The 27,289-nt window shown below is 38.7% G+C and overlaps 1 protein-coding gene across 1 annotated transcript in view; it reads left to right on the forward strand.

Annotated features, from left to right (window-relative positions):
• The window catches only part of ADGRV1 (adhesion G protein-coupled receptor V1), a gene marked incomplete at its 5' end in the record, with an annotated part of 292,106 nt that overhangs the window by 127,594 nt on the left and 137,223 nt on the right, over nt 1-27,289 (forward strand). Inside the window, one exon of the mRNA XM_080638347.1 lies at nt 1,997-2,097. Within this exon, the coding sequence (XP_080494473.1) occupies nt 1,997-2,097 (101 nt within the window). The remainder of the gene's footprint in view (nt 1-1,996; nt 2,098-27,289) is intronic.

Raw genomic sequence — 27,289 nt, forward strand, 5'->3', positions numbered from 1 at the left:
ATAACAAAAATATATAACAAAAATATATAACAAAAATATATAACAAAAAAATATAACAAAAAAAATATATAACAAAAAAAATATATAACAAAAAAAATATATAACAAAAAAAATATATAACAAAAAAAATATATAACAAAAAAAATATATAACAAAAAAAATATATAACAAAAAAAATATATAACAAAAAAAATATATAACAAAAAAAATATATAACAAAAAAAATATATAACAAAAAAAATATATAACAAAAAAAATATATAACAAAAAAAATATATAACAAAAAAAATATATAACAAAAAAAATATATAACAAAAAAAATATAACAAAAAAAAATATAACAAAAAAAATATATAACAAAAAAAATATATAACAAAAAAAATATATAACAAAAAAAATATATAACAAAAAAAATATATAACAAAAAAATATATAACAAAAATAATATATAACAAAAATAATATATAACGAAAATATATATATATATTATATATATATAAAATATATAACAAAAACAGTGCAATCACCTGAATCCCCTATTTATGCCCTCCCAGAAAATTGCTTTCAGGGGCTAAGGCTAAGCTCCTTAACTGTTTTTAAACCACAGCCATAAAAAAGAAGACAGGGAAGAAAACCCTCTGTTTTTCACCTACACCATACAAATTAATTGTTTTATACAATAATGAAAGAATTTTTTAGCTGATAAAAATAGGCAGATTTTAAAATACAGCTAAGCTTCTTAGACTGTGTTAGTTAAAGTAAAATAAAAGACAAAGTATAATAAAAAAAATTAATTACTGGTTTACAGAAAAAAAGTAAATTGATGAGACAAATATGCAATAGAATGCAAAATTATATAGAAACTGAAGAAAAAATACAATAAAGTAACCAAATATGCTGTTGACACTGAAGCTAAGAGAAATATTTTGCTTAACTGGAAGGAATAAACACCTGCAGAACTGGTCATTTATTGTAGTCATGTTATAATAATATATTTAGAAATTAGAAGTTTGGCCTGGTTAAGTGTTTGCATTGAATATAAATTCAATGACTTTTAGCTTCTTCAGCTGATTGAGGGTGTTTACTTACACAATTGTAGATATATCTATTTAAATCAAGTAATTAACAAATGGCTTTATATTTAAGAGCTGTAGGGATATTATTTATTTCTCTAACATCTCCATGTAAGCGTGAAGAATTAAAGAAAAAATATCGCAGTAGAATGAAATAGAATATTATTATGTCCAAGCTTTTCTTGCGCAGATAGTTGTATCACTACCTTATTTTTGAAAGGTTTAGAAATAATTCTGTCTTCAATGGTTTATTTCATTCATATCTTACAAATACTTGTAGTTGAGCAATCAGTCTGTCTCAAGAGAGTGTAAAAGATCTGCCTTATGTATCCAATTTCCTGCTCTTCCTGGGCTGTGGAAGTGCACAAACAATTAACTCTACATGAACTTTAGCAATGTTTTCCTTAGTTGCTCAGCTTTCTCAGGGTCCTTCTTCCAAGAACAGCTTACTGGTAGGTAAGGGGCCCTTCTCATTTCTGTTCTGTTCATCTTCACAATGAATTAATCAAATAAAATTGGCGTTACTTTTTCTGAGTACTGCTGTAATAGATTTCTATGCTGAACACAAAATGAAATGGGAGGCTGGCACTTAAAAATTTATAGCTATCTCTTAAAACAATGCTATCTGAGTGGAGGCAATTTTTTGTTTATTTGTTTCTAAAAGTGTTTTTGGATGCAGTAATATGAACGCTGAACCTTGCTTTTTATTTAACTATTATGACAATTATCCATATCATTCAGAAATTTTAAAAACTTTGCAAAAAATGCCTTGTTTACATTATGCAATTACTTTAGCTCTCAAATGTATGAAAAAATTAAATAGATGTTAGTACTTGAGCAATAAGTTCATGAGTGAGCCCAGCGTGAAACAAAGTGAACATCTTTAAATCTCTCCCTTTTTGTTTTGGTTTGTTTTTGTATAGGTTTCACTTTGGCTATTCTCTCCCACCTTTTCTGCACCAGGTGTGCAATGTTTGCAGCTAAACTTCTCACTCACATGATGGTTGCTTGTTTGGGTACTCAGGTAAGAAAAGATGCTGAAGTCTCTAAGTGTAAATCAAGTAAATCTTTACTTTCCTTTACCTCACTTCCATAGCCATGTATGAACAGACCTCCTTTTCTTTTTTACAGTGTAAACACTTCTGGAAAATGTAGACTTTCAACATATGATACTTATAATTGATCCAATATTCATATCTTATATTGGAAATTCAATTGAAATTATACATTTTCTCAGAATATTTAGAGAAAATTTATGGGTGATATAGCCATGTGAGAAGATAGTTCTATATGGGAAATAATAAATGTTTTAATGATGGGGTATATAATTGAGACAAAGAGTTCCATCATTAACATCATTATTTATGAAGTAGATTAGTGTCAGTAATCATTAATTCTGTGAGAAGGGTTTGGTTTGAGTAGTAGGTGATGAAAGCTCTTTTTCACTCTATTGTCTCAAGGAACGTATAGCTGTGAAAAATTTAAATAATGAAAGAGATTAAGCTATAGAAATTCTTCCTAGTTCTCTCATACTGGGTCAAATAATAGGTAATATAATATCAGCAAGCTGAAGGAGCATATAAAAGGAGAATATGTCTGTATGTTCTATAAAATATAACTTCTTCAGCTTTGGTACATCTGGTGAAAGGGACAGCTACGAATACTCTCAAATATCTTAAAATTACTTTATAGAAAGATTCCTTTACAAGGAGCTTTTATGTATATTTTTAATTCTATAAAGATGATGTAAATTTAAATTTACATGTAGGCTGAAGGCAGGGGTGCTGGGAGATGTTAAGCAGATTAGCAAGCAGGTACTTAGAGGAATGTGTGATATTAGGGAAATGCTCAAATTCAGGGAGATTGAAATAGCCCTATGTTTCCTGTAAAAGTTTCGTGACTGGCATCTCTCTCAAACAAACTTTTGTGTACTGACATGGTTAGTATATAATTTTATTCACGTTACCTGATGATACAGCTTTTGGTTGCACAGTGGATAACGTGCATCATGCAGCTGGACTTAGAAGGAGCAGGAAAGGTTCTCACAGCTCTTCCAGATATCACTTCATACGAGCAGAATTCTTCCATAATGTAGGTGAAGAGCTGAGGCATAACTGTGTGTTCAAGGTCCTGAAAACCCCCAAATAAGTCGGATGTTAAATAGCATCTCAAATCAAAATTTGTTGTACCTTACATTTGAATTTTTCGAGTCATTATTTGTGTGACCTACCTTGATTCTCAGTTTTGGCTTAGTTATTTTGTAAGATGTCTTTATCATCCTAAGAGTTACTTAGCTGTGTTAGTAGTAAATTTGTTTATTTCTGAAGATACCCTGAATAGGAGTATTGTGTGCAGTTCTGGTGTCCTTAACATAAAAAGGACATGGAACTGGTGGAACAAGTCCAGAGGAGGGCCACGAGGATGATCAGGGGACTGGAGCACCTCCCGTATGAAGACAGGCTGAGAAAGTTGGGGCTGTTCAGCCTGGAGAAGAGAAGGCTGCGTGGAGACCTCATAGCAGCCTTCCAGTATCTGAAGAGGGGCTATAGGGATGCTGGGGAGGGACTCTTCATTAGGGACTGTAGTGACAGGACAAGGGGTAATGGGTTCAAACTTAAACAGGGGAAGTTTAAATTGGATGTAAGGAAGAAATTCTTCCCTGTGAGGGTGGTGAAGCACTGGAATGTTTTGCCCAGGGAGGTTGTGAATGCTCCATCCCTGGCAGTGTTCAAGGCCAGGTTGGACAGAGCCTTGGGTGACATGGTTTAGTGTGAGCTGTCCCTGCCCATGGCAGGGGGGTGGGAACTAGATGATCTTAAGGTCCTTTCCAACCCTGACTATTCTGTGATTCTATGATTTCCCTGATTTACTGTTATAATTTTAATTTCAGGTTTTAACAATCTACCAAACTCACATTCCTCCATTTTCAAGCCAGTGCTGTAGCTGCTTTGCTCTAAAATGAACATCACACTATTACACACACACTTGCCAAAGAACATGTAGTCAAAGCAGGTACAGCTATGGGAAACGTTTCACTTCAACAGTATATTCAATATTAAGTTGAAATTCAGTTTTCATGAAAGTAGTCTAAATCAACTTATGTCCAAAATATGTATGGAAGAACCTCAAACAAAGGCATCTTTAAAGCTCAAGCTGAATGGAAACTAAAATAAAAAAAGTTGCTGCATTTTCTGTTAAATGCAGTTTTATTTAAATGTCATAAAGATATCACTTTTAAATTTTCATATACTGATGTGCAAGCATATTGTTGGTCGTATGCGTAGCAGTTCTTACCTGCTGACAGTTCCAGGTTTCAAATAGTAACTACTGTAATCTTGTACGTTTCTTCTCAAGGTTGGGCAGGAGCTGAGGCATGGGCAGTGTTGGAGACATGGTCAGGTAGAAACTAACAGCCCAGGGCTGAGTTTAAATAGAGGTGCTGGGCCTTGGAGCAGAGGGTGTAGGTAGAGACTCCAGGTGGGAAGGATCAGGATCCTTAAAGGGTATTAGTGCACTCAATGCCCTGAAATAAGGGCAGCCTCTCTCATTTTTATGTTGATCTCTAGTAAGAATGAAGGGAGGGTTTAAATGTCTCTATTTTTCAGTCTTCTCCTAAGTAGAGTATATTTTGAGAATTAGTAAAACTGTATGTAAAGACAGACTATCTGAAAGGCATGTACTTCATGGGTGGAAAAATGTTGGAATCATCAGTGCAGGAAAAGTTTACGGAAGCTAACAGGTTAAGACAGAAAGGATTTTCTGCGAAGGCATAAAAGCATAAAAATGCCGTCGTTGCCTTTCCTTCTTCATGTATAAAAGTAATACTGAGAAGTCAGATATTTATGGCTACTGGAATACTATGCTTGGTTTTAGCTCCTGAAGGACTTTGAATGTGAGAAAGTCAACTTCAGCTGGGCTCATAGGCTTTTCTGTCTGCTAGTTGTCTTTTGTTATAATACTCCATTTTAAAAAACAAATACTCCATTTAAACTTTTATATGAAATACTGCTCTGTGAAGAAAAATTCTTGAGAATAGTTCCAATTTGGTGTGTAAATACAGTAATTTGGTTTAATTAGAGATACTATTTAGAACAGTTCTAAGTCCTTTTGTTATTTATACTCAACCCCTAAAGATCCATGGCTTTTTATGATTTTTTTTATGATTGCTTTTTCTTTTTCCATTCAATTATTCCACAAGTTTAGAACAAAACTTTTGAAAGAAGGTTTTAGCAGGGTTACTGCTTAGGCCAGTTAGCTAACTTGGAGAGGAAAGAAAGACAGCTTGGCAGCAGCTGTTTCAGAAAATGAAAATGGCTTTAAGGCAGAAGGAAAAGAGAAGGAATATGTTTGACAAGAGTGAACTGTTCTGAACACCTGAAGGAAAATCTTTTAAAAAGTTGCTTGTGTTATGTTGGCATATGTTCTGTCTAGAGGAAACTAGACAATCTACAAGTATTTGGATAACATATGTATGATATTTACAATATAATTAAAATATTTACAAAAATATTTACAAAATATTTACAATATAATTAAAATAATATATTCACAATATAATTAAAAGTTTGGTGGTTTTGCTAACCAGTGACTTTGTATGAGAGGTCTTATTTAAGCCAGTGTTAACTGAGAACATACTATGTGAAGATCAACATTTAATAATTCCTAGTTTAAATAAAAGGAAAATGTTAGTACTTTGTATTTTTGTCTAGTAATATTTAGGTAGTAGTAGACACTAGATTTGTACCTGTTAGATCTAGAAGCTGGTGTTTCTTTGTGCAGTTATATTTTTACAAGAAAAAAACCCGAAACCCGTAGAATATTTCTGCTTAGCTACACTGTTTTATAAATTTTTGAATAATTAGGTTTCCTCCAATATATCTGCATAGGATGTTTACTAGGCTTGTAGAATTTTTTTCTTGCATTGCTACCAGTGCACTAATTACTGTTATCTGTAGATGGCAGTCAAACCTTTTCAGCACATTGCTCGGAAACTTGGATCTTCCAGGGCTGTTCCTGTTTTGTGGTTGCTCACGGTAGTTCATTAGTCTGTCAGTGATGGGGAATGGTGATTCACTATATTTGGCCTTCATTTCATTTCATTGTTGGTGTGTCTAGAGCTTTCAGCGTTAATGGAACATTTGTAAAGTATTCAAGAATGGATGTTTCACCAAGTGTTTTGTGAAACTCCTTGGAAAGATGTAAGAGGCTAAATATTTCTAACAAGTTTTTCATTCCTTTCTGTTCTGTTGTTTACTCAAAGAATCATGATGTTTCCAACAAACATTATTTCTTGATTCATTAGTTAGTCATAGTATTTTGTTTGTTTAACCAGCATAAGTTCATGCAACAATACCTTAAATTCACAAGCAAAAAATTACTGGGTTGAGATTTTCAGTTTCAAGGTAAATTTAAGTTAAGATTTATATATTTAAAAAATTAGAGTATAATGAGAACATACTTCACAGTGTCTCCATACAGCTATGCTAATTGATAAAATTCTTCTTTTCAAACAACTATAAACCTAGATTAGTCTTAAAAAACCATTGCTATGGCTCCCATGCTTTGCTTGCGAATTCCAAGGCAAAAATACATTAATAAGCACTGTATGTGGCTTGTGCATGTATATTCAGCTTGATGCATCTTGTCCACATGAAATTGCAGTGTTTCAGTAAATTTCATAGGCCATTTCTGCAGCATATGATGACTATTGCAAATGACATGAACATGTGCTGAGTTCTCCATTTAGATTTTTTTTGTGTGTGCACTGCTGGGCTGCTCCATATATGTGCAGTAGCTATTTCCCTGAAATATTTGAGCATTCCCAATCTGTTTACAGCAATAATTCTATGATTCTATGAATAATTGTGTACAAATGGCCTGCTATTCTTCTGGCCACTAATGAAAATTAAAGTTCAACGGTTAAATAGAAAAAAAGGCATATGTGGAACTGTGTCATCCTATTTTTGTCTAAAAAGCATTTATTTTCTGATTTAATCAGTCCTCAAGATACAGTAGCACTTAGCACCTTCATCCATCAGTGTAATACCTGTAACAATGACCAAGCTGGCAAGCCAAATTCATCCTACTGTTAACTTTGATAGAAATGTGTGAGGAAGAATTATGCTTACTGTGTTTAACTGTTTGAAAGCTGTGCATTATTCAACTTGAGCAAAAATACAAACATACATGTTACCTAACAAGAAATTGTGCAAGCAATCCTAGTTTAAAAATTGTTAAACATTTATTTGAAAATGATGAACTGCCAATTATAGATTTTTAATCTGTTGTTTTATTAATTGGCCTTACTCAAATTTGGAGAAAGATAGAAAACACAATTCTGCCAGAACTAAAGTAAATTTTAAAGATGGCATGATATCTCCAAGAGATGATGAAGGAGCAGGATATGAATGAACGATCATAGAGCTTCACGATCATGACCTTCTGTCATTATATAAAAATGAAAATTCCGATTTTAAATGTAGAATGTTGTTTCTGCTGTTTTTAATCTTAACCCTTCTCTTCCAAACTAGGGGAATTCTCACTTTCCCCCCTACATAATCAAAACCCGAAAGAAATTGTCATATATAGCTGGGTAGAAGGAGTTTGCAGAGCCTGTTCCGGGGTGCGGTGGGCAGAGTGATCCTCTGTACCATCCACCACAGGGCAGCCCATGCCTGTGAGTGGCTGAGTGGCCTTTCTCCTGACAACAGAGAGAAACCTTCATGTCAGTTTAGTCCTCCCTTATGGTAAGCCCACACATTTTAGTCAACTGGTGGGAAATACTAATTGAAGGGCTGTTTCTGAAGAAGCCTGGTGGAGAGCTTCACTAACACTGTGTCCATATGAAATATGAAAGTCATGGGATAGGAAACAAATATTTTCATGTATGAAAGGTGAGGGAATTTGCTTTATAAAACCTAATTGTCTTTGAGGACGACTAGGCCTGAGATTTCCTTGCTGTATACTGACAGCAGTAAATAATGCTGAATGTGCTACTATCAGCCCTTCATGAAGCTGAGGAACCCATAAGGTTTGAAAGGGCACAGCAGAAACAAAATTGAACTGGAGTGATCTAGAAACTCGGCCCCATGTTAATGTGTTTTGTCCTGTTATTCTCCAATGTGAAATGTTTCAGAGGAATGGTCAGTAGCAGGTAGTGTTCTTCCACCCTTAATGTTGGTGTTCCTATCTTTGGGATAATAATGTTTAAACATCCTCATTTAGAGAAGGAGAGATTCTACGTGTATTACTGACAATGTGGTAAGTGGAAAAGGTTTCCACTTCTGTTAGAGGAATATTAGAACTTATTAAATAAAACTGGATATTCTTTCTACTTTGGATTATTTGATGTCACTAAAGTGACCAGAACCTTTCTCAAATGAGTATTCAGCCATTAGCTCCCTAGGTGGGATTTCTTAAAGACATTATGCAGCCTCTCTGTCCCTGCACAACTTGTGTTAAGTCAGCTGTGGAATATTCCATTCATCCTGGGATAAGTAAAGTTTCCATATAGCATGGACAGATTTTCCAGCTAAGCCTTTTGATGCCATATTTCCTAATAAAGGAAGACATATCTTCTGGTAATCATTTGAACTCACAGGAATAAATAAGTAAATACTCTTGGCAGTCCTGCTTACTTCTATAGAGGACGGGGTCACACTCAAGAGGCAGCATTAGATTTCAGTTGATACCACATGATGTACTTAGTCAATCAAACATAAGAATGACAGTTATGTTTTCCAGGAACTTTGCATTTATGATTAATTTTCATTTTATGAAAAAAGTAGCAAATTCAGTTTAAAATGCTGTGTTTCTGTTAAAATTACAGTTCTGTACAGCAGAGCTAGCTAAGGCACTTATTGCGGATGTCAGAAAGGAAAGCTGTATCAGCCAGGATGTTTATGCGGGTAAGCTGCTTTCACCAATTCCTTATGTGACACTTGTATGATCACAGTTAATAAATGTCAGCTGGTTTACAAACAGTCATGTTGACACAGGGCATGTGATGCACATACCCTAGTCCTGCTGATAACACATTCCAATGTAATAATGCAACATGTAATGATTTCTTGGAATCTCACCTATTTTCTTTGTTACTTTGCAAGAAGAATTAGCAGATAAACTTTTTCTTCCAGTGACTATGTCAGTAGGTTTCATACTGAATTAGTTATTTATTAGGTGATTTCAGTAATTCCCACCAATTCAGAGCCTCATTCAACCCCAGAGCATGGGGTTAAGTTCATGCAGCTTCTTTCAGAAGCAGTTTCAAACCCGGTAAAAAGTCAAACTATTTGGGGATTAGTTTACATAAAAGACAATTTCATAGTAGAGTAATCTAAATTGAATGCTTTTCTAGTAGAGCAATAAAATTTTATGATCAGTAATGCTCTAAGGACCTATCTCTATTAAATTACACTACTGCTTGTGAGTCCATGATATCTGAGAAGAATCAGTTAGACAAAGGTGGAGCTAATCAGGGATGTGTAGTAGAAGAAATCATCATTTATCTCAAGATTTCAGTGACTTTATAACCTGTTTTGTTATTTCATATATATATATGCACACATTTTAAAGATGTATATGTAAGGTATCCTCAGGTGTATGATAAGGTGTATGAGGTCCTATATAATCTGAGGGACAAGAAATCCTTATCTCAAGCAGTGGGGCACCTGACCATCAGATAAGTATTAAGCATAATACAACAGTGAGGAAAGACTGTTACATAAAAAAAGCAGTTCATTACCCTGAACCTTATTGTAGTATATTTCTCCTTTTCCAGTAGAGGGACCCATTTTGCCTCTGGAGTTCCATCAGATAGCAAATTGCTGTGGCTCTGAGAAACATGATATAAACATGACACCATCTGCAGATACATAAAGCTAAAGCTCAGGCAAAAATAAAGGCAGTGCAGATACTGTAAGAGTGGATCTTTAAGGTCTCAGTCAAGGAGCGTGGAGATGTAGAACCAGCTGAAATACCTCTATTCCCTGGAAAAAGGGCAAGAAGAAGTGCTTTAGTAGTCATGGCCAGGTGATGGAGCGTGTAAGAAATAAATCTGAAATACTTAATGCAATTTAAATTTTATGTTACATTTTTCCTTTCACCAACATAGGACTTTGGTCTCTCATTGGTAACACTACAGCAGTACCTGTTTATTTATATTTATATTGTTGCTGTTCATAGGAATAATGTTACTTTGCAACCCATGTTCACTTTTCTGATGTTGACTCACCATGTAGTGTTAATGCACAGGCTGTTAGTATTTTCTTGTAGATTATTTCCTGGTGTTTGCCAAAACTCAGCTATATGAGCAGTACTATAACATATGTTAGAATGCTGCTACATTATCTCACACCTCCTATCTTCATTGCAAGCACTCAAATGTTCTGTTTATCACTTTAAATTATAAGAGTGTGAGATTTCTATCAGTTAATGCCTTCCAGCTCTTTTTATTTTACCCTTTTTTTCCCCAACAACACAAACAGTTGGGGACCACACACAGATAGGAATAGACAGCAACATTCCCAAGTTGCCTATTAATTGCTTTTCTCTCTATCTTACTGTGAACCAGGTTATACTGCTGCCTCTCTCTGCTTCATGCTTTTCGTTGTTCAACTCTTAATTAACTTAAACTCCCATTTTCTGCCTCTTTTCTTCCTCTGCCTTTGTTCTGTCTACTCACATGTGCCATTCTGCTGTAATAAAAGAGCAGATATCTATTACTTCTAATCAGCAAATCTCCCATTGCTCATTTCTCTACCTAAGGCTTTCCTCAGCCCTGTCTTTATTGAAAGAAGAACCTCAGAGGTTGCAGTTACCCATAAATTCAAGCCATGCACTTACCCATAAATTCATAAAAACAGCTGTGCAGTCTTAATGTTAAGTTTCCAAACCAGCTTATCTATTGGAGGAAGAAATCCATAGGCTTTCATGAACAATAATGCCTCAATAGTTTTCCTTTATAGCTAATTAAAAATTGTACTAACCATTGAATGTTTAGCTTCTGGTTTTACTCTGCCACTGTCACTTTATTTACTTACTTCCATGTGCAAAAATATATGCAAGAATATTTTAAAAGGGTCTTTCTGTTTCTACCTTTGGTAGGTTTATCATGATCACCTACTTCTTATCTTCCAGGCAGCTGATGTTCCATACAAAGTAGGTCAACAAGTCTCTTTCAAGATTTAATTAGATAAATTATTGGTATAAATGAAACCAGAGCCTGACCTTGTCAGATTCATATGGCAAGTGTAGTTTTAGATGTACTGCATTCCTGATTGCATTTGAAAATAAGTGAATAAGGTTTTAATAAATACCATTTTAATCATGACTGCAGTTAAGTACACTTGTATAGTTTTTGATAATTTAGTCATCAGGCTAAAGTAGAATTTTATACACTGGTGGATATGATTGAGGTCACATGGTAAGTTTTTACTGTTGTAGAGAAACTGCCTTTATAAAATGACATTATGTGGATTTCTAAGAGTCAAACAAGCAGGTCATAAAACAAAAGCAAGACAGACTGTTCATTTTGGTTGTGCTTTTATTCTTCCATGTATGTCATGTCAGCATTTTGTATTTTCACTATGTTTTGTGAGGTCAAGCAGGTGTCCTTATGTGTGCTTTGAGGGTGATTGTGCTCTACAGTGTCCAGGTTCAGGAAAAGCCAACCTTGAAAGTAAATTAGGAAATAATTTATCTTTTTGAGGTGGAAGAAATTTCTGAAATAAAAAGTGAATCTCTGGTTCATGATAGGTGACCTGCTTTTTAATGTGTTCCCACAGTTAGAACAAAGTAGGAAAGAGAGAGACCAAGCAGTCATAGTGTGTCCCCCGTGAAGGTATTCAGTCCTCTAACTCTGAAACACATGGGTTTTTTGTCTTTCATAGGTGTGCATGATTCAGCACAAAATATGTGACAGGCAGATAGAGAAATACATAGCTGAAAAGTGTAGATACAGAACTGTCCTGTGTAAATTCATGCTTAGATGTGGCTCATAGTTACAGCTGTTTGTTACTTCTGAAGTATTTCTAAAATACTGCAAGCTGTGCTTGAGTATACTATGTGATCAAGATACAGTTGTGTACTTCAAATACAATTACATGAACATTTTCAAAAGGTGTCCATGAGAGATAAAGAACCAAGCTCTATTACAAAATCTACCTGCACACTAAATAATACTCTTTAATTGGCACAGATCCTTTCAGTCTTTTACCTTTGAGCAGAGTTTTGGGTAGAGAGGTGGTTAATGTGTTCTTAAACCATCATCTTAATGATTGCCAAGTTATTAATTCATTGTGATAAGTGGAATCTTACACTTGACATGGGGCAGGCTAAAGTGATGTTCATATATTTATCTTTATATTTTGTACAAACACGTACTTTGCCTTCTACTTTATGCAGGCCAATATACGGCATTAATACTTTGCAGTTCATTACTAACTTTTAGCTGAGATCAGACATGACAGTCACTTATCACTTCAAGATAGTTATTAGTTTGGGTGTCACAGCTTCCCAACTTTGAGGAAAAAAAGCTTTCAGGATGTATTTCATCATAAATGCTATCAATTGTTAAAATATGTTTTGTTAACATTGGACTGGTTTCTTAAAGCCTCGTGTAAATGTGCTTTTGCTAGAAAAGGAGTGGAATAGAAGCAAATAAGGAAGTTGGATGAAATGTTTTTCCCCATGTGATTAGTAAGTCTAAAGCATTAGCTCTTCAACCACCTCTGTGTTATAAAATCCTACAAATTAGTGACTTAAAGGTCACATTTATCTTCCCCTACCTATGTGAACTTTGTCCTCCATAATGTATCCTTGGTTGTGTTTATTTAATACTTTTAAATGAATTTAGGTTTGAGGCTTCTAGCATTTAGATTGTAAGCTTTCTTTGTTCTGTGCCTGTATGCTCAGTACTACTAAACAGATAAAGGTGAACTTGATCTTCATTGTACTAATAGATCACTCCAGACATAAAAAGTAAATGTAAGGCTATGCTGATCTTCTGTTTAGAAGCATGAATGCAAAATGGGTCTTTTAATCACAAGTACAAATAAGAAATTACTCATTTGAAATCCAGTGATAACCGTGGACCGAGCCTGCAGCAGAGCTTGGCTCTGGCCAGGAGCAGGAGTCACTGGGAATTTCCCACCAAACCCTCACTCTTTTGTTGCCTGGAAGATTTTCCTTCAGATTTATAATAAGCTTTTCCTAAGCTCAGACTTGTTTAGAGGCCCAGAAAGCATGCACTGTAAAATAATAAAATGTGATTAGACCTCTCTGAAGATAACTGTTCACAGCACAGTGCTGCTGCAGTATGTGACACTCATCCACACACACAGAGCTGTGGTAACTTTCAAGGCTAACGCTTTAGGTCTTTCAGGTTTTATCTTTATATTCAGACCATTCACAGGGCAGAAACACGTTTCATCTTGCTGATCTAAAGCAGTGTGCCCAAAGGCATGTGTCATTCTTTCCTCCAGCTTTCACAATGGCAGGTGTCCTTTCACCCCAGGAAAAAGCACCTTCAGAAACTTTCTTTGGAAATGCTGAGATGCAGAGGTACTATTAGTGAGCCTGATAAATGTCAGGTTCCAGTATATAATTTTCTTATCAAAGGAAAAAAGATTATTTTTTTAACCTCTGAAATTCTGACACATTATCTTTAAAATGTTACAATATTTTAAAGGACTCTGCTAACATTTATAGAATCACAGAATCCCAGACTGGTTTGGGTTGGAATAGACCTTAAAGTTCATTCAGTTCCAGCCTCCTGCCACGGGCAGGGACACCTTCCACTAGACCAGGTTGCTCCAAGCCCTGTCCAACCTGGGGTTGAACACTGTCAGGGATGGGGCAGCCACAGCTTCTCCTGGCAGCCTGTGCCAGTATCTCACCACCCTCACAGGGAAGAACTTTTTCCTAAGAACTCATCTCAGTCTCCCCTCTGTCAGGTTAAAGCCATTCCCCCTTATCCTGTCCCTAAAGGCCCTTGTCCAAAGCCCCTCTCCAGGTTTTGATTCTTTATTTTTACAGTTCCAATTTCAGGATGTGTTTAGTGTTGTCATATGCATGAAATTCAGTTCCAAACCTAATCCCACTGCTGAGCTCTGGTTTGCTAACTTTCAGTCAGATCGAGTTGATCTTCGAGTCTGACCTTCTTCTCCCCAGGCTCTCAATGCTGAGCATGATGTCCTATGGTCTGGGCTATCCCGTGGGTCAGTGGGATCAGCTGTTCTGGCTGTGTCTTTCCCAACTCTTGTTCACCCCCAGCCTACCTGCTGGTGCAATGGGGTGAGGAGCAGAAAAGGCCTTGGCTCCATGTGAGCACTGATCAGCAGTAATGAAAACATGCCTGTGTGATCCACACTCTTTCCAGTGTAAATCCAAACCAGAGCCTCATACCAGCTACTGTGGAGAAAATTAACTCTACCCCAGCCAAAACCAGCACCTCCTCCCCCAACTATTTGGACTGTAGGTATTGTAATGCACATCTATCAGTGTTAATAATACAACCATATCGTAGACCAGATTACAGAGCTTTGCTGATATTTGTAGAATTTTTCATGTTCTTTTCTAGATTAGATTTTTTTTCTTTCATTTTTTTAAAACCTGTGTGGTCAGAGAAATACTGGGAGAACGTACTATTTGCTGTTGTCTATTTTTACCTATTTTTACATTAGGTGCTAAAATAGCCCTCCTAACTTTATATGTGTAAGGCCAAAGGTATGGAGTAGGTTAAAGAATAAGTGTGCTTTTAATATATCTTTTCATTGGAGTTTTAGCAAGTCTGGAAGTCTGTTAAAACTAAGAAAAATTCTGTAGATCTCCTTTAGAATTTGAAAAATAATTATGTCCTCTGTCTTCATAGCTTCCCTTTCCTCAATTTACTGAGGTTTCTTTCTAAGTGCACAGAAAGAGCCTGCTACTTGCTTATTTTAGGGGTTTGGAGGTGTTTTTGCTTTGGCAGACTTTCTTATGTTGTTATAGATCATCGACATAGCACTTACTGATTCTCAATCCACTTTGGCAATGATGAGTCTTTTTTTCTTGGTTATTCTTGTTTTCAGACTTAGAATCATAGAATAGAATCATAGAATAGTTAGGGCTGGAAAGGACCTTAAGATCATCAAGTTCCAAACCCTCTGCCATGGGCAGGGACACCTCACACTAAACCATGTCACCCAAGGCCTCATCCAACCTGGCCTTGAACACTGCCAGGGATGGAGCATTCACAACTCCCCTGGGCAACCCATTCCAGTGCCTCACCACCCTAACAGTAAAGAATTTCTTCCTTACATCCAATCTAAACTTCCCCTGTTTAAATTTGAACCCATTACCCCTTGTCCTGTCACTACAGTCCCTAATGAAGAGTCCCTCCCCAGCATCCTTATAGGCCCCCTTCAGATACTGGAAGGCTGCTATGAGGTCTCCACGCAGCCTTCTCTTCTCCAGGCTGAACAGCCCCAACTTTCTCAGCCTGTCTTCATACGGGAGGTGCTCCAGTCCCCTGATCATCCTCGTGGCCCTCCTCTGCACTTGTTCCAACAGTTTCATGTCCTTTTTATATTGAGGACACCAGAACTGCACACAATACTCCACGTGAGGTCTCACGAGAGCAGACGGGCAGGATCACCTCCTTTGACCTGCTGTCATGCTCCTTTTGATGCAGCCCAGGATACAGCTGGCTTTCTGGGCTGCGAGCGCACACTGAAGCCGGCTCATGTTCATCAACCAACACCCCCAAGTCCTTCTCCGCAGGGCTGCTCTGAATCTCTTCTTTGCCCAACCTGTAGCTGTGCCTGGGATTGCTCTGACCCAGCTGTAGGACCTTGCACTTGCCATGGTTAAACTTCATAAGGTTGGCATCAGCCCACCTCACAAGCGTGTCGGGGTCCCTCTGAATGGCATCCCTTCCCTCCGGCGTATCAACCGAACCACACAGCTTGGTGTCATCAGCAAACTTGCTGAGGGCACACTCAGTCCCACTGTCCATGTCACTGACAAAGACTTCCATGATGAAAGTTGTGAATCCCTAAGTTTCTTGTCAGTTGGCCATTTCTTCTCTTTCTGTGTTTTTGCTGTTTTTTGTTACAACAACAAATCTGTTCATGAAGATTCCTTCTATCATGTCATGATAGACAGATATGATAGAAGGTTCCTACCTAGATAGACAGAATATTCCTTCTATCATTCCTTCTATCAGTGCAGTGCTTAGTAACATTTGAGGTGACTTAACAGAGAGAAACTTTGACCCAAATCAGCTGCTGAGTAGATGTGTGCCATAGTAGCAATTAGTTGGTCATTAATAGACAAATCATAGAACAAAATCACAGAATAATTAGGATTGAAGAACCTCTAGAGATCATGTACTCCAACTTCTTGCTCAAAAGACTCCTGTTCAAATAAGAGCATCTACAGAGAACTCTGCAGTTTATATTTCATTTTGATCAAACCATACTTAGAAGTGGCTTCTTTCCTGCATTTCTAGTGGTTTTTGACAGATTTGAAATTCAAAACAGGATTTGGGGAGTTTTTGCATAAAGAACTCCGACTGACAAATTATAAATCAAAAGCTTTCCATTGAAATGGGTTATAATTAATCAATAGTGGAAATGCTCTTAATAGTCTAAATAATGCCAACCACCATTTATTTTTCAAAATGTTACATTTAATGATTATACTTGGAGGCATGAATTAAGATACTCTGATGGTTTAGCTTGGAAGATCATACTACTGCTTGCTGAATTTTAGAAAACACATTTATTTGGTTAATTTCAACAGTTCCAATGCAGCTATTTTATTGTATGATATGTAATTCTGGGTGATGCAAAATTCAGTCTTCCTCACCTTGGTTTCAGAGATAACGTGTTTTTAACTTAAGAGTTTTATAGAATATAAAAACTAAGTTACTAGACACAGTAAGTTTTTATATCCTTTTCTAAGCTGTTTTCAAGCAATTCCAAGTGGAACAATGAAACCAGACTTTCTCTTACACCCAAATAAGCTGCCCAGAATAACTGTGTAGGGGTATCTGAGAGACTCATATTTGTCACCATTTCCTGCTGAAGACAGAGTGCTGAAATGCTGTGCTAGAGGTTCTACTTGCAGACCAGGTTTGACCTAAAGCAAGACTACTTCGTGTCTCTCACAGAATCCTTTAGAGGTCTAATCTCCACGCTCATTTAATTTTCTAATCTCTGTCTTTTTCACATGGTCTCTATTGATGTGATCACTTTTTCCTCTCAAAAGTAATTTTGATTTAGAATATGGATTGAGATCAAGCACTTTAGTCTAAGGTTAATTGCTGTCAATGGTGTCCTGCTTCAAGTAAAATGAAGATACAATGGATAGTTAGCTAGCTCACCTATACCAAACTTTTAAAGCCTGTTATGGTCAAAATGTTGTCTTTATTTTACATAGAAAAGTGAAGAAAAGCAATGCACCAAGATACAGGAAAAATACTCCTTTTATTAAAAAAAAAAACCAAAACAACAAACCCTTTAAAAGGAAACAAGTGGAAAAAATGATCCTGTGCTTTATAAATGGTTTTGAAATTATTATAGGATCAAGAATAACAACAAAAAAGACTTCTAATAAATCCAAGCATATACAGGAGAACTGAAGCTTCTGTTAGAATTGGCTGCTCCTGAGCTAAATGGGAAATAGACTCCAAACAGTTTTGTGAGAAGCTAGAAAAAAGAAAGCAATCCAGCCCTGCCATCACTCAGTTCTGTTTGATTTACTCCTCAGTTTGCTACTGCCAAGTTACACCTGCTATATCCTGCTGAAGTGTTGTCTGAAGCCTGCAGGGTCAACCGTCCTGTTCAGATTGTCAGTAACTTCTCACAGAGACCGAAGCCAACATTTTCTCTTGCAAATATGTGTTTCAAACAACAACAAAAGGTTACCAGTATGGTTAGTAATTGATAAAACATAATATGAGAATAAAATTCATTTTCCCATAATTAAACACAAATTTAATCTCTGAAGTAGTCTGCATCCTCGAAGTACTAACCGTGTACAGTAACCTGTGTTAGCACAGACTTTCTGCCCTGCATCTTCTGTTTTTCTTAGACAGAAATGTCACAGAAGTTTTACCTTTTGAGCAGTGGTTCCAGCCAATGTGAGGGTTGTTCACAAAGGCCGACTTTCTCTGCATGTTCCTTCCTGTGGTGAGCAGTCTTCTTCAGCATCAGAGCAGTTGAGTTAGTCCTGCTTTGAGCTGCTTTGTGGAGAAATCTATCACTTTTTCTTGACTATAGTGAGATTATGCTCGTTAAGTTGAATTTAGCACTGAGAAAGCTGGGGCTGTTCAGCCTGGAGAAGAGAAGGCTGCGTGGAGACCTCATAGCAGCCTTCCAGTATCTGAAGGGGGCCTACAGGGATGCTGGAGAGGGACTCTTCATTAGGGACTGTAGTGACAGGACAAGGGGTAATGGGTTCAAACTTAAACAGGGGAAGTTTGGATTAGATATAAGGAAGAAATTCTTTACTGTTAGGGTGGTGAGGCACTGGAATGGGTTGCCCAGGGGAGTTATGAATGCTCCATCCCTGGCGGTGTTCAAGGCCAGGCTGGACAGAGCCTTGGGTGACATGGTTTAGTGTGAGGTGTCCCTGCCCATGGCAGGGGGGTTGGAACTAGGTGATCTTAAGGTCCTTTCCAACTCTAACTCTTCTGTGATTCTATGATTCATGAGGGGGTTTGTCCGCTTCTCTTTAGTGGTGTCTTTGTCCTGCTAGTATCAAAACCAAAGCAGAATCTCATTTGGAATATTAAAGCCTACAAATAGAAAAAAGAAATAGTCAGAGAGATGTCTAGCAATAGCAAATACATCCTTTTATTTTTTTTTTATTTTTTTTTTTTTGTAATTCAGAGTACAGATGAGGAAATTAAGGTAGCCTCCAAAATTTTATAAGAATAAAACTATACACAGACAGAAATATCAATGCTTCTTGTTGTTGGTTATGTAAAAAGCCAACCCAGTTGTTAATTAGACATCTGAAGATGGTCTAGCTATCTTGGATCAGTAATTTAAACCTTATATAATAAATTACGGGGTCAAATATCAGAACTGTAATTGTGTATGATAAGAAACTTATTTAGTAAAAAGGTTGGTTCTTAGACTAACTGAAAGTTACTAGATTGGATACTAAACTTGACACATTTGTTTTTCATAGCTGTTCAGTTTTTCGTCATTACATTGTGAATTTCAAATTTAGAATTTATTACAACATCATTGCTCTAAAAAGCATTTGTGTCCTGTACTTTGAGGTGTCCTGTCCCTGCTTCCTCCCGGCTTCTCCTCCTCCCTGGCAGAGCATGAGACTCACAAAGTCCTTGATCAGGGTAAACATTCTGACCAGCAACTGAAAACATCGGCTTTATCAGTATTATTCCCAGGCCAAAAGTCAAAACACAGCACTGCACCAGTAGAAAAGATGACTGCTACTGCTAAACCAGGACATTCATAAAAGTAATCTCTTTCCCTTGACTGAACAAAACAACAAAAAAAGATAATTTTGGTTGGTTTGACATTGGTCTATTTATCTAAGTAGCATTGTAGTGTGTAAACTATGACTTTGAAGACTAGATGATGAGTATTAATTTTATTGATAACAATATATGAAACTACATATGATAAAGCCATATGTAAATGTGAATACATACATGGCAAAAAGTCATTACAGATTTCTTCTTTGGGGTGATAATTGCTGTGAAATTCCATACCATTTCATCCTGCTTGAGTCGGCTGGCCAAGCTGCAGGCATTTCCAAGACAACAGTAAGCACAAGAGTAATTTTGTATCTGCACCTGATAGAATCACAGAGAGACAGTGTGGGGATTTTTAACAGAACAGAAATTAAATGCAGTTCCTGGAAAAGTTGCTCTCACTCATTATTTCTGGCTTACTTATGTTTAAAAAATAATAACAAGAATAAGACGAATTCAATAATTTGTATTGCCGGAAATGATGACAGTGTTAAATAGATTTTCTTTCTGTAAAGAGGTCCAATTACTCCATTGTTAATGATATTATTTAAGTACTCATTAAATGTGACATTATTTAATGGGTTCATGTTCATTTAAAACCTTCATTAAAGAATTACTGTGGGGGGTTTTGTAATCTTGTATTTTTCCATCCCTCCACTGTTAGATTTCCTACAGTCCCTATGAATTTGAAACTCTTTTATTTGGACAATGCATCTGGGATTTAGGCCTTTGATGAAAGTGAAAATTATGTAGCTTTCAGATGATATAACAACCTGGAAAAAATAAAGCTTCATTGGGTTCAATTGTCCTCTTTGAAATTACTGTATGATAGAATCATAGAATAGTTAGGGTTGGAAAGGACCTTAAGACCACCTGATTCCAACTCCCCTTCCATTGGCAGAGACACCGCACACTAAACCATGCCACCCAAGGCTCTGTCCAGCCTGGCCTTGAACACCGCCAGGGATGGAGCATTCACAACTCCCCTGGGCAACCCATTCCAGTGCCTCACCACCCTAACAGTAAAGAATTTCTTCCTTATATCCAATCTAAACTTCCCCTGTTTAAATTTGAACCCATTACCCCTTGTCCTGTCACTACAGTCCCTAATGAAGAGTCCCTCCCCAGCATCCTTGTAGGCCCCCTTCAGATACTGGAAGGCTGCTATGAGGTCTCCACGCAGCCTTCTCTTCTCCAGGCTGAACAGCCCCAACTTTCTCAGCCTGTCTTCATACGGGAGGTGCTCCACTCCCCTGATCATCCTCGTGGCCCTCCTCTGGACTTGTTCCAACACTTCCATGTCCTTTTTATGTTGAGGACACCAGAACTGCACACAATTCTCCACGTGAGGTCTCACGAGAGCAGAGTAGAGGGGCACGATCACCTCCTTTGACCTGCTGTCATGCTCCTTTTGATGCAGCCCAGGATACAGTTGGCTTTCTGGGCTGCGAGTGCACACTGAAGCCTGCTCATGGTCAGTTTCTCACTGACCAACACCCCAAGTCCTTCTCCACAGGGCTGCTCTGAATCTCTTCTCTGCCCAACCTGTAGCTGTGCCTGGGATTGCTCCGACCCAGGTGTAGGACCTTGCACTTGGCATGGTTAAACTTCATAAGGTTGTCCTCAGCCCACCTCACAAGCGTGTCGGGGTCCCTCTGGATGGCATCCCTTCCCTCCGGCGTATCAACCGAACCACACAGCTTGGTGTCATCGGCAGACTTGTCGAGGGCGCACTCAATCCCACTGTCCATGTCACTGACAAAGATGTTGAACAAGACCGGTCCCAACACCGATCCCTGAGGGACACCACTCCTTACTGTTTTACTGGACATCGGGCTGTTGACCGCAACTACTTGGGTGCAGCCATCCAGCCAGTTCTTTTTCCACCGAGTGGTCCATCTATCAGATTGATGTCTCTCCAATTTAGAGACAAGGATGTCGTGTGAGACAGTGTTAAACGCTTTGCACAAGTCCAGGTAGATAACATCAACTGCTCTGCCCCTGTCCATCAGTTTCGTAGCCCCATCATAGAAGGCCACCAAATTGGTCAGGCAGGATTTCCCCTTAGTGAAGCCATGCTGGCTGTCACCAACCACCTCCTTGTTTTTCTTTGCCTTAGCATGCCTTCCAGGAGAATCTGCTGCAAGATTTTTCCAGGCACAGAGGTGAGACTGACTGGTCTGTAGTTCCCTTTTTCCCCTTCTTGAAAATGGGGTTTATATTTCCCTTTTTCCAGTCGTCGGGAAGTTCACCAATGTATGATGGCCAGTGGCTTAGCAACTTCATTCGCCAGCACCTTCAGGACCCGTGGATGGATTTCATCAGGTCCCATGGACTTGTGTACGCTCAGGTTCTTAAGATGTTCTCGAACCTGATCCTCTCCTACAGTGGGCCTAGGGTTCTCATTCTCACAGTCCCTGCGTCTGCCTTCCAAGACTTGGATGATGTGGTCAGAGCATTTGCCAGTGAAGACTGAGGCAAATAAGTCATTGAGAACCTCAGCCTTCTCCAAATCCAGGATAGCCAGTTCTCCTGATAGCTTCCAGAGAGGGCCCACGTTGTCCCTAGTGTGTATTTTATTTGCTACATACCTATAGAATCCCTACGTGTTACCTTTCACATCTCTTGCCAAATTCAATTCTAACTGGGCCTTAGCTTTCCTAACCTGGTCCCTAACTTCCTGGACAGCATCACTGTATTCTTCCCAGGCCGCTTGTCCTTGCTTCCACCTTTTATAAGCCTCTTTCTTCCCCTCTTAAGTTTCCTCAGCAGCTCCTTATGCATCCAAGGAGGTCTCCTGGTCCTCCTGCTGCACTTCCTTCTAGTTGGTACACAGCTTGTAGCAGGTGATGTTGAATACCCACCAACAGTCTTGGGCCCCCCTGCCCTCTAGGGCTGTATCCCATGGAACCTTACTAAGCAGGCTCCTGAAGAGGCCAGAGTCTGCTCTCTTGAAGTCCAGGGCAGTGAGCTTGCTGCACACTCTTCTCATTGTCATGAGGACCTCCAATTCGACCATCTCATGATCTCTGCATCCAAGGCTGCCCTGGAGCGTCACATTTCCAACAAGCCCCTACCTGTTAGTGAGCATGAGGTCAAGCATGGCACCTTTCCTTCTCAGCTCCTCTATTACTTCCAGAAGGAAGTTGTCTTCCACACAATCGAGGAACCTCCTGGATTGCTTGTGCTGGCCTGTACCTTCACTCCAACAGATGTCAGGGTGGTTGAAGTCCTCCACTAGGACAAGGGCCTGCGAGCGTAAGGCTGTTCCTATCTGTCTATAGAGTGCTTCATCCACAGAGTCCTCCTGATCAGGTGGTCTGTAACAGATCCTCCACAGTAATGTCCCCCACTGCTCTTCTCCCTTTAACCCTGACCCACAAACTCTCTGTTGACTTCTCACCTGTCCCCAGACAGAGTTCCATACTCTCCAGCCTATCACTGACATAAATAGCAACTCCCCCCCCTTGTCTGCCAGGCCTGTCTTTTCTAATGAGCCTTTAGCCTTCCATTCCAACACTCCAGTCATAGGAGCCATCCCACCATGTTTCTGTGATGTCAATGATATCCTTGCATTAGACTATCCTTGTTAGACGTGCACACATCTCTAATTCCTCTTGTTTGTTCCCCATGCTACGGGCGTTTGTATAGAGGCGTCTGAGCTGAGCTCCAAATGAAGCCGGCTCATTGGCTGGAGCAGCTGGAATATCTCTGCACCGCTCTGAGCCTTTATTATAGGTGCTGGCAACTGACTGGGTGTGTTGGGATGGAAGGATGCCCCCCTCCCCCAACACATCTAGTTTAAAGAAACCTTGACCAGCCTGGCAAGCCTCCTACCAAAACCACTCTTCTCCTTCATTGTCAGACCAGCTCCACCAGCCCCCAGTAGACCTGGCCTCCCAAATTGACTCCCATTTTCTAGATACCCAAAGCCCTGACTACGGCACCACTGTTCTAACCACGTATTAACTTGGCCAATCCTCCCAACCTTTTTAGGGTCCTTCTCTGTATCCTGGACAATTGATGAAAAGACAATCTGAGCTCCAGAGCCCCTAACCACCTCTCCCAGGGCTCTGTAGTCCTTCTCACTGTTCTCCAGGCTACTGCTATCAACATCACTAGCACCCACATGGATCACCGGAAGTGGGTAATAGTCCGTGGGATTTACTAGAGCAGGCAGCCTCTCTGCAACATCCCTGATCCGTGCCCCTGGTAGGCAACACACCTCCCTTGAGACTGTGTCAGGCCGACAGATGGGTGCCTCTGTTCATTTCAAAGTAGAGTCCCCTACTACTATTATGACCCAGTGCTTTTTCCTGGCAGCATCAGTAGTGATCCTCTTTACTGGTGCACCAGCCGGTTGTTTCTGGTGCACGTGTGTTTCCTTGTTAGCCCCCTGCAGGACAGCGAGGCCATTCTGGGTGGGGACAACACCTTTAGGAGGAAGCCCCTTGCTTTTAATTGTCCTCTTCCGCCTTTTTCTTTTTCTTTTTTTTTTTTTTTTTTTTTTTTTTGTTTGTTTTTCTTTTTTTTTTTTTTTTGTTACTAGTTCCCAGCTGCCTGGGTTAATGCCTTCCTGCTTTGCTGTACACGCTATGATGGACGCTTGAGGCCCTGCACAGTTTGGGCCTGGAGCAAGCATTCCTGCTTCCTCTCAGCTTCCCTGATATCTTGCAGCCTATTGACAGTGTCCCGCAGCTCAGGCACCTGCTGCAGGAGGACCTCCACCAGGGAGCATTGAGTGCAGCCCTGCCCCATTTGGCACTGTTCCCTCAGGAGACCAGTGCAGGCACTCTCTACACTCCGAGCTCTGCACTGCAGCCTCCCCTCTCATCGGCTCTGTCTGGGTGCCTACGCTGGCCACCGCCGGGGCAGCCAGAGCAGAGGTCCCAGACAGGGCCCTGGGGCAAGCGCTCACCATGCCTTCCACCCTGCTTGCACCAACTCCTACTCCTGTTCACTGTGCTCTCAGGGTCAGGTTTTTACCCAGTCAGGGCTGGTGCCGCTCCTCCTGGCTCCGCCCCCTGTGAGTCAGCTGCTCGAGTCAGCTGAGCTGCCGGATCCTGGGCAAGTCCTGTCAAGGTCTTGAGGCTCCCTCGGTGGCTGTCGCCCCTCTGAGTTGAGGCTCCTGGACCCTGAGCTTCCTCCCGCTCAGGTGTTGAAGGCATCCACTTTGGAGATAATCACCTCAGCAGTTCATTTCATCAGGCCTGCTGATTAGGAACAGGTATCTAAAGATTGGAGAATCAAATTCTGGGATCTCTTTAAAAACTGGTAAAATCTGATTACAGTGCACTGACATTGGATCTCATCTTAAGGATGTTTTGAGTATCTTCGGTGAATTAATATCAGTTGCCACAGATCACTGTGTTAGTGAAAAGTAAAGTATACCAGTATAAAGTACATAAAACTCTACATATTTTAGGTGTGCGTGTAAACCTGACCTATCTTTGTATACATGCATAGGTACACACATATGTGGAGATATAAATATATATATATGTGGATATACAGATATATGAGATGGAGAGATACATACATACATACAATTACAGAGAAAAGAGAGGGCAAATGACAGAGACTAGCTAGACCAGAAAAGCTAGACTGAACTATCTGAGACAGAATAGAAGACAGCTGAAAACAAGGACTGGTGCAATGTACAGCAGAAAAATCAACACAAAACTGTGGACTACAGAATGTGTGCATATTTAATTTTTTTTATTTATATATTTTTTACATTTTATTTAAAAGCATTAGAAATGTGGGAACCTGCTGGTTGGGTACTTCTGGTCCCTTCCTGGGCTTTCTCATTTATTCCTGAAATCTCACCTGTTTAGAAGACTTGGTTTTTGTTTTGTTTTTGCAACACCAACTGCTCAAAGTATTTCATGTGTGTTCCAAAATGAATTTATATTGAAGAAATGTAATCTCCTACTTATTTTGTGATCTCTTATGATTCTGGTTACATAGTTAATCTAATTACTTAGCCTTTTATAGGCCTTCCAGATTTGTGAGACACAGACCCTTTTCTTTTGAATTGTCCTACATTGATTCAAATCACAGAGGCATTACTACTCTGTCAGGTTAAAGAAAATTTGTTTCATAAACAGAGACACCAGTATGTCTCCTTCCACAGTAGTTACTGGAATTTAGCTTGCTTTTCTATCTTAATCAGTTCATGCTTATCAATCATATGCTGCTAAACAATCATATGATACTTATATCACACTCATGCTCATCATAGCCATCTCTCCATCCTCTCCTGCTTCCCACCCTTGCTACACTGAAATTCTGTATTTGCTTGATTTCTTCATTCCTTCTTTCTTCAGCTGTCTCTTTGTCTAAGCCCACTTCGCTCCTTCACTAATCATGACTATTAATGACCTTTTCCTACCTGGTCCTTAGCACTGACTGAATATTGGATGCTGTTTGGTTTTCTGCTGCTTTCTCATAAAAGTCTTTCTCCTTTTGATACCCCCCTGCAACTCCTGTTACTCCCCACACTAGTTCCAACATCAACTTCTTGGGTTTAGCTAAGCTAATGAGCTCTCTCCTTCTTATTGAACCAGTAGCCCCTGTTAACTCTTCAAATAATGTTCATCAGTAGTTGTTGGGTACTGTACTCACTTTATTCTTCCATGTTGTGGGACTTGTTTAATATACTCAGTTACATAAGCCTTCTCCATGGTGGTGAACATGAAAAGCTTGTCTGTGCCTTTACCGTGAAACGTCACAGCGGGATACCATTCAGGTCCAAAATAACTTCGTTTCATGGTAAACAAGTCTGCTGCTTTGTATTGTCCTATTGGTGTGCTGTAATTGTGTAGATGAATGCAGCGTGCACAGTTCAGGCATGTTTTGAATACCTTTAGCTCTGATGAGAGAACATTAGGCCTATGTGTAGTCTAAATTGAGATACTGAAGCAATAGCAGGAGGGAGAGGGTTGGTATTTTGAGGAGACCTGAAAATTGACCAGAGTCAGAGATTTGGAATTAATAAGCATTAGCAGCTTGGAGAGAAAGGAACAATCATCTTTCCCTTAAATTGTCTACATTTAAGTGATTTCTGTCTTCAGAGAATTTTCCCTGTTGACTATCACATTTGTTAGTGGGAAACTGTGAGACAATTAAAAAGTTTTTAACAGAATTGATATGGTTTTCAGTTGTTTTTTAGAAGCTGTAAAGTTAAACACAAGAAGAGCTATAGAATGGCAAGCGTATTTTTATACTTGGAATTAAGTATAAATTAATACTGTGTTTTCATTTATTAGCATGCTTGCTTTTGATTATGAACTGTGTTGAAGTCTTAAAAAATCTAACATGCTGATTTTGTTAATTTAGTTCTTTGATTAACCAGATACGGTATTGGTTACCTAAATAATATCATTGTATGTTTTTCCAGATGACTGATTTAAAACAATCTTTATCTAAACTTTATAGGTACATAAACCTTGCTTCAAAAATAGGGTCAAATAGAGTATGTAATCTAAGCGTACAACTTTATCTGAGGTATTTCAAGGCACTTCCTTTAAAGTAAGTCCTCACACTTAATTTCTGAGCTATATTTCCTTTTTGTCCTTTATTTTTTTTCCATTTTATGGACTTGAATTCTGTTGGTTTATTTGATAGAGTAATCACTACTCACTAGTTTTCTTCCCAGGTAGAGTTCTGCAGCACATGATCAGATCTTGCTTTAGCTTCCCCTTTTAAAGGCTGGCAAGTG

This window comes from Psittacula echo (assembly GCF_963264785.1).
Source record: "Psittacula echo genome assembly, chromosome: Z".
NCBI lineage: Eukaryota > Metazoa > Chordata > Aves > Psittaciformes > Psittacidae > Psittacula > Psittacula echo.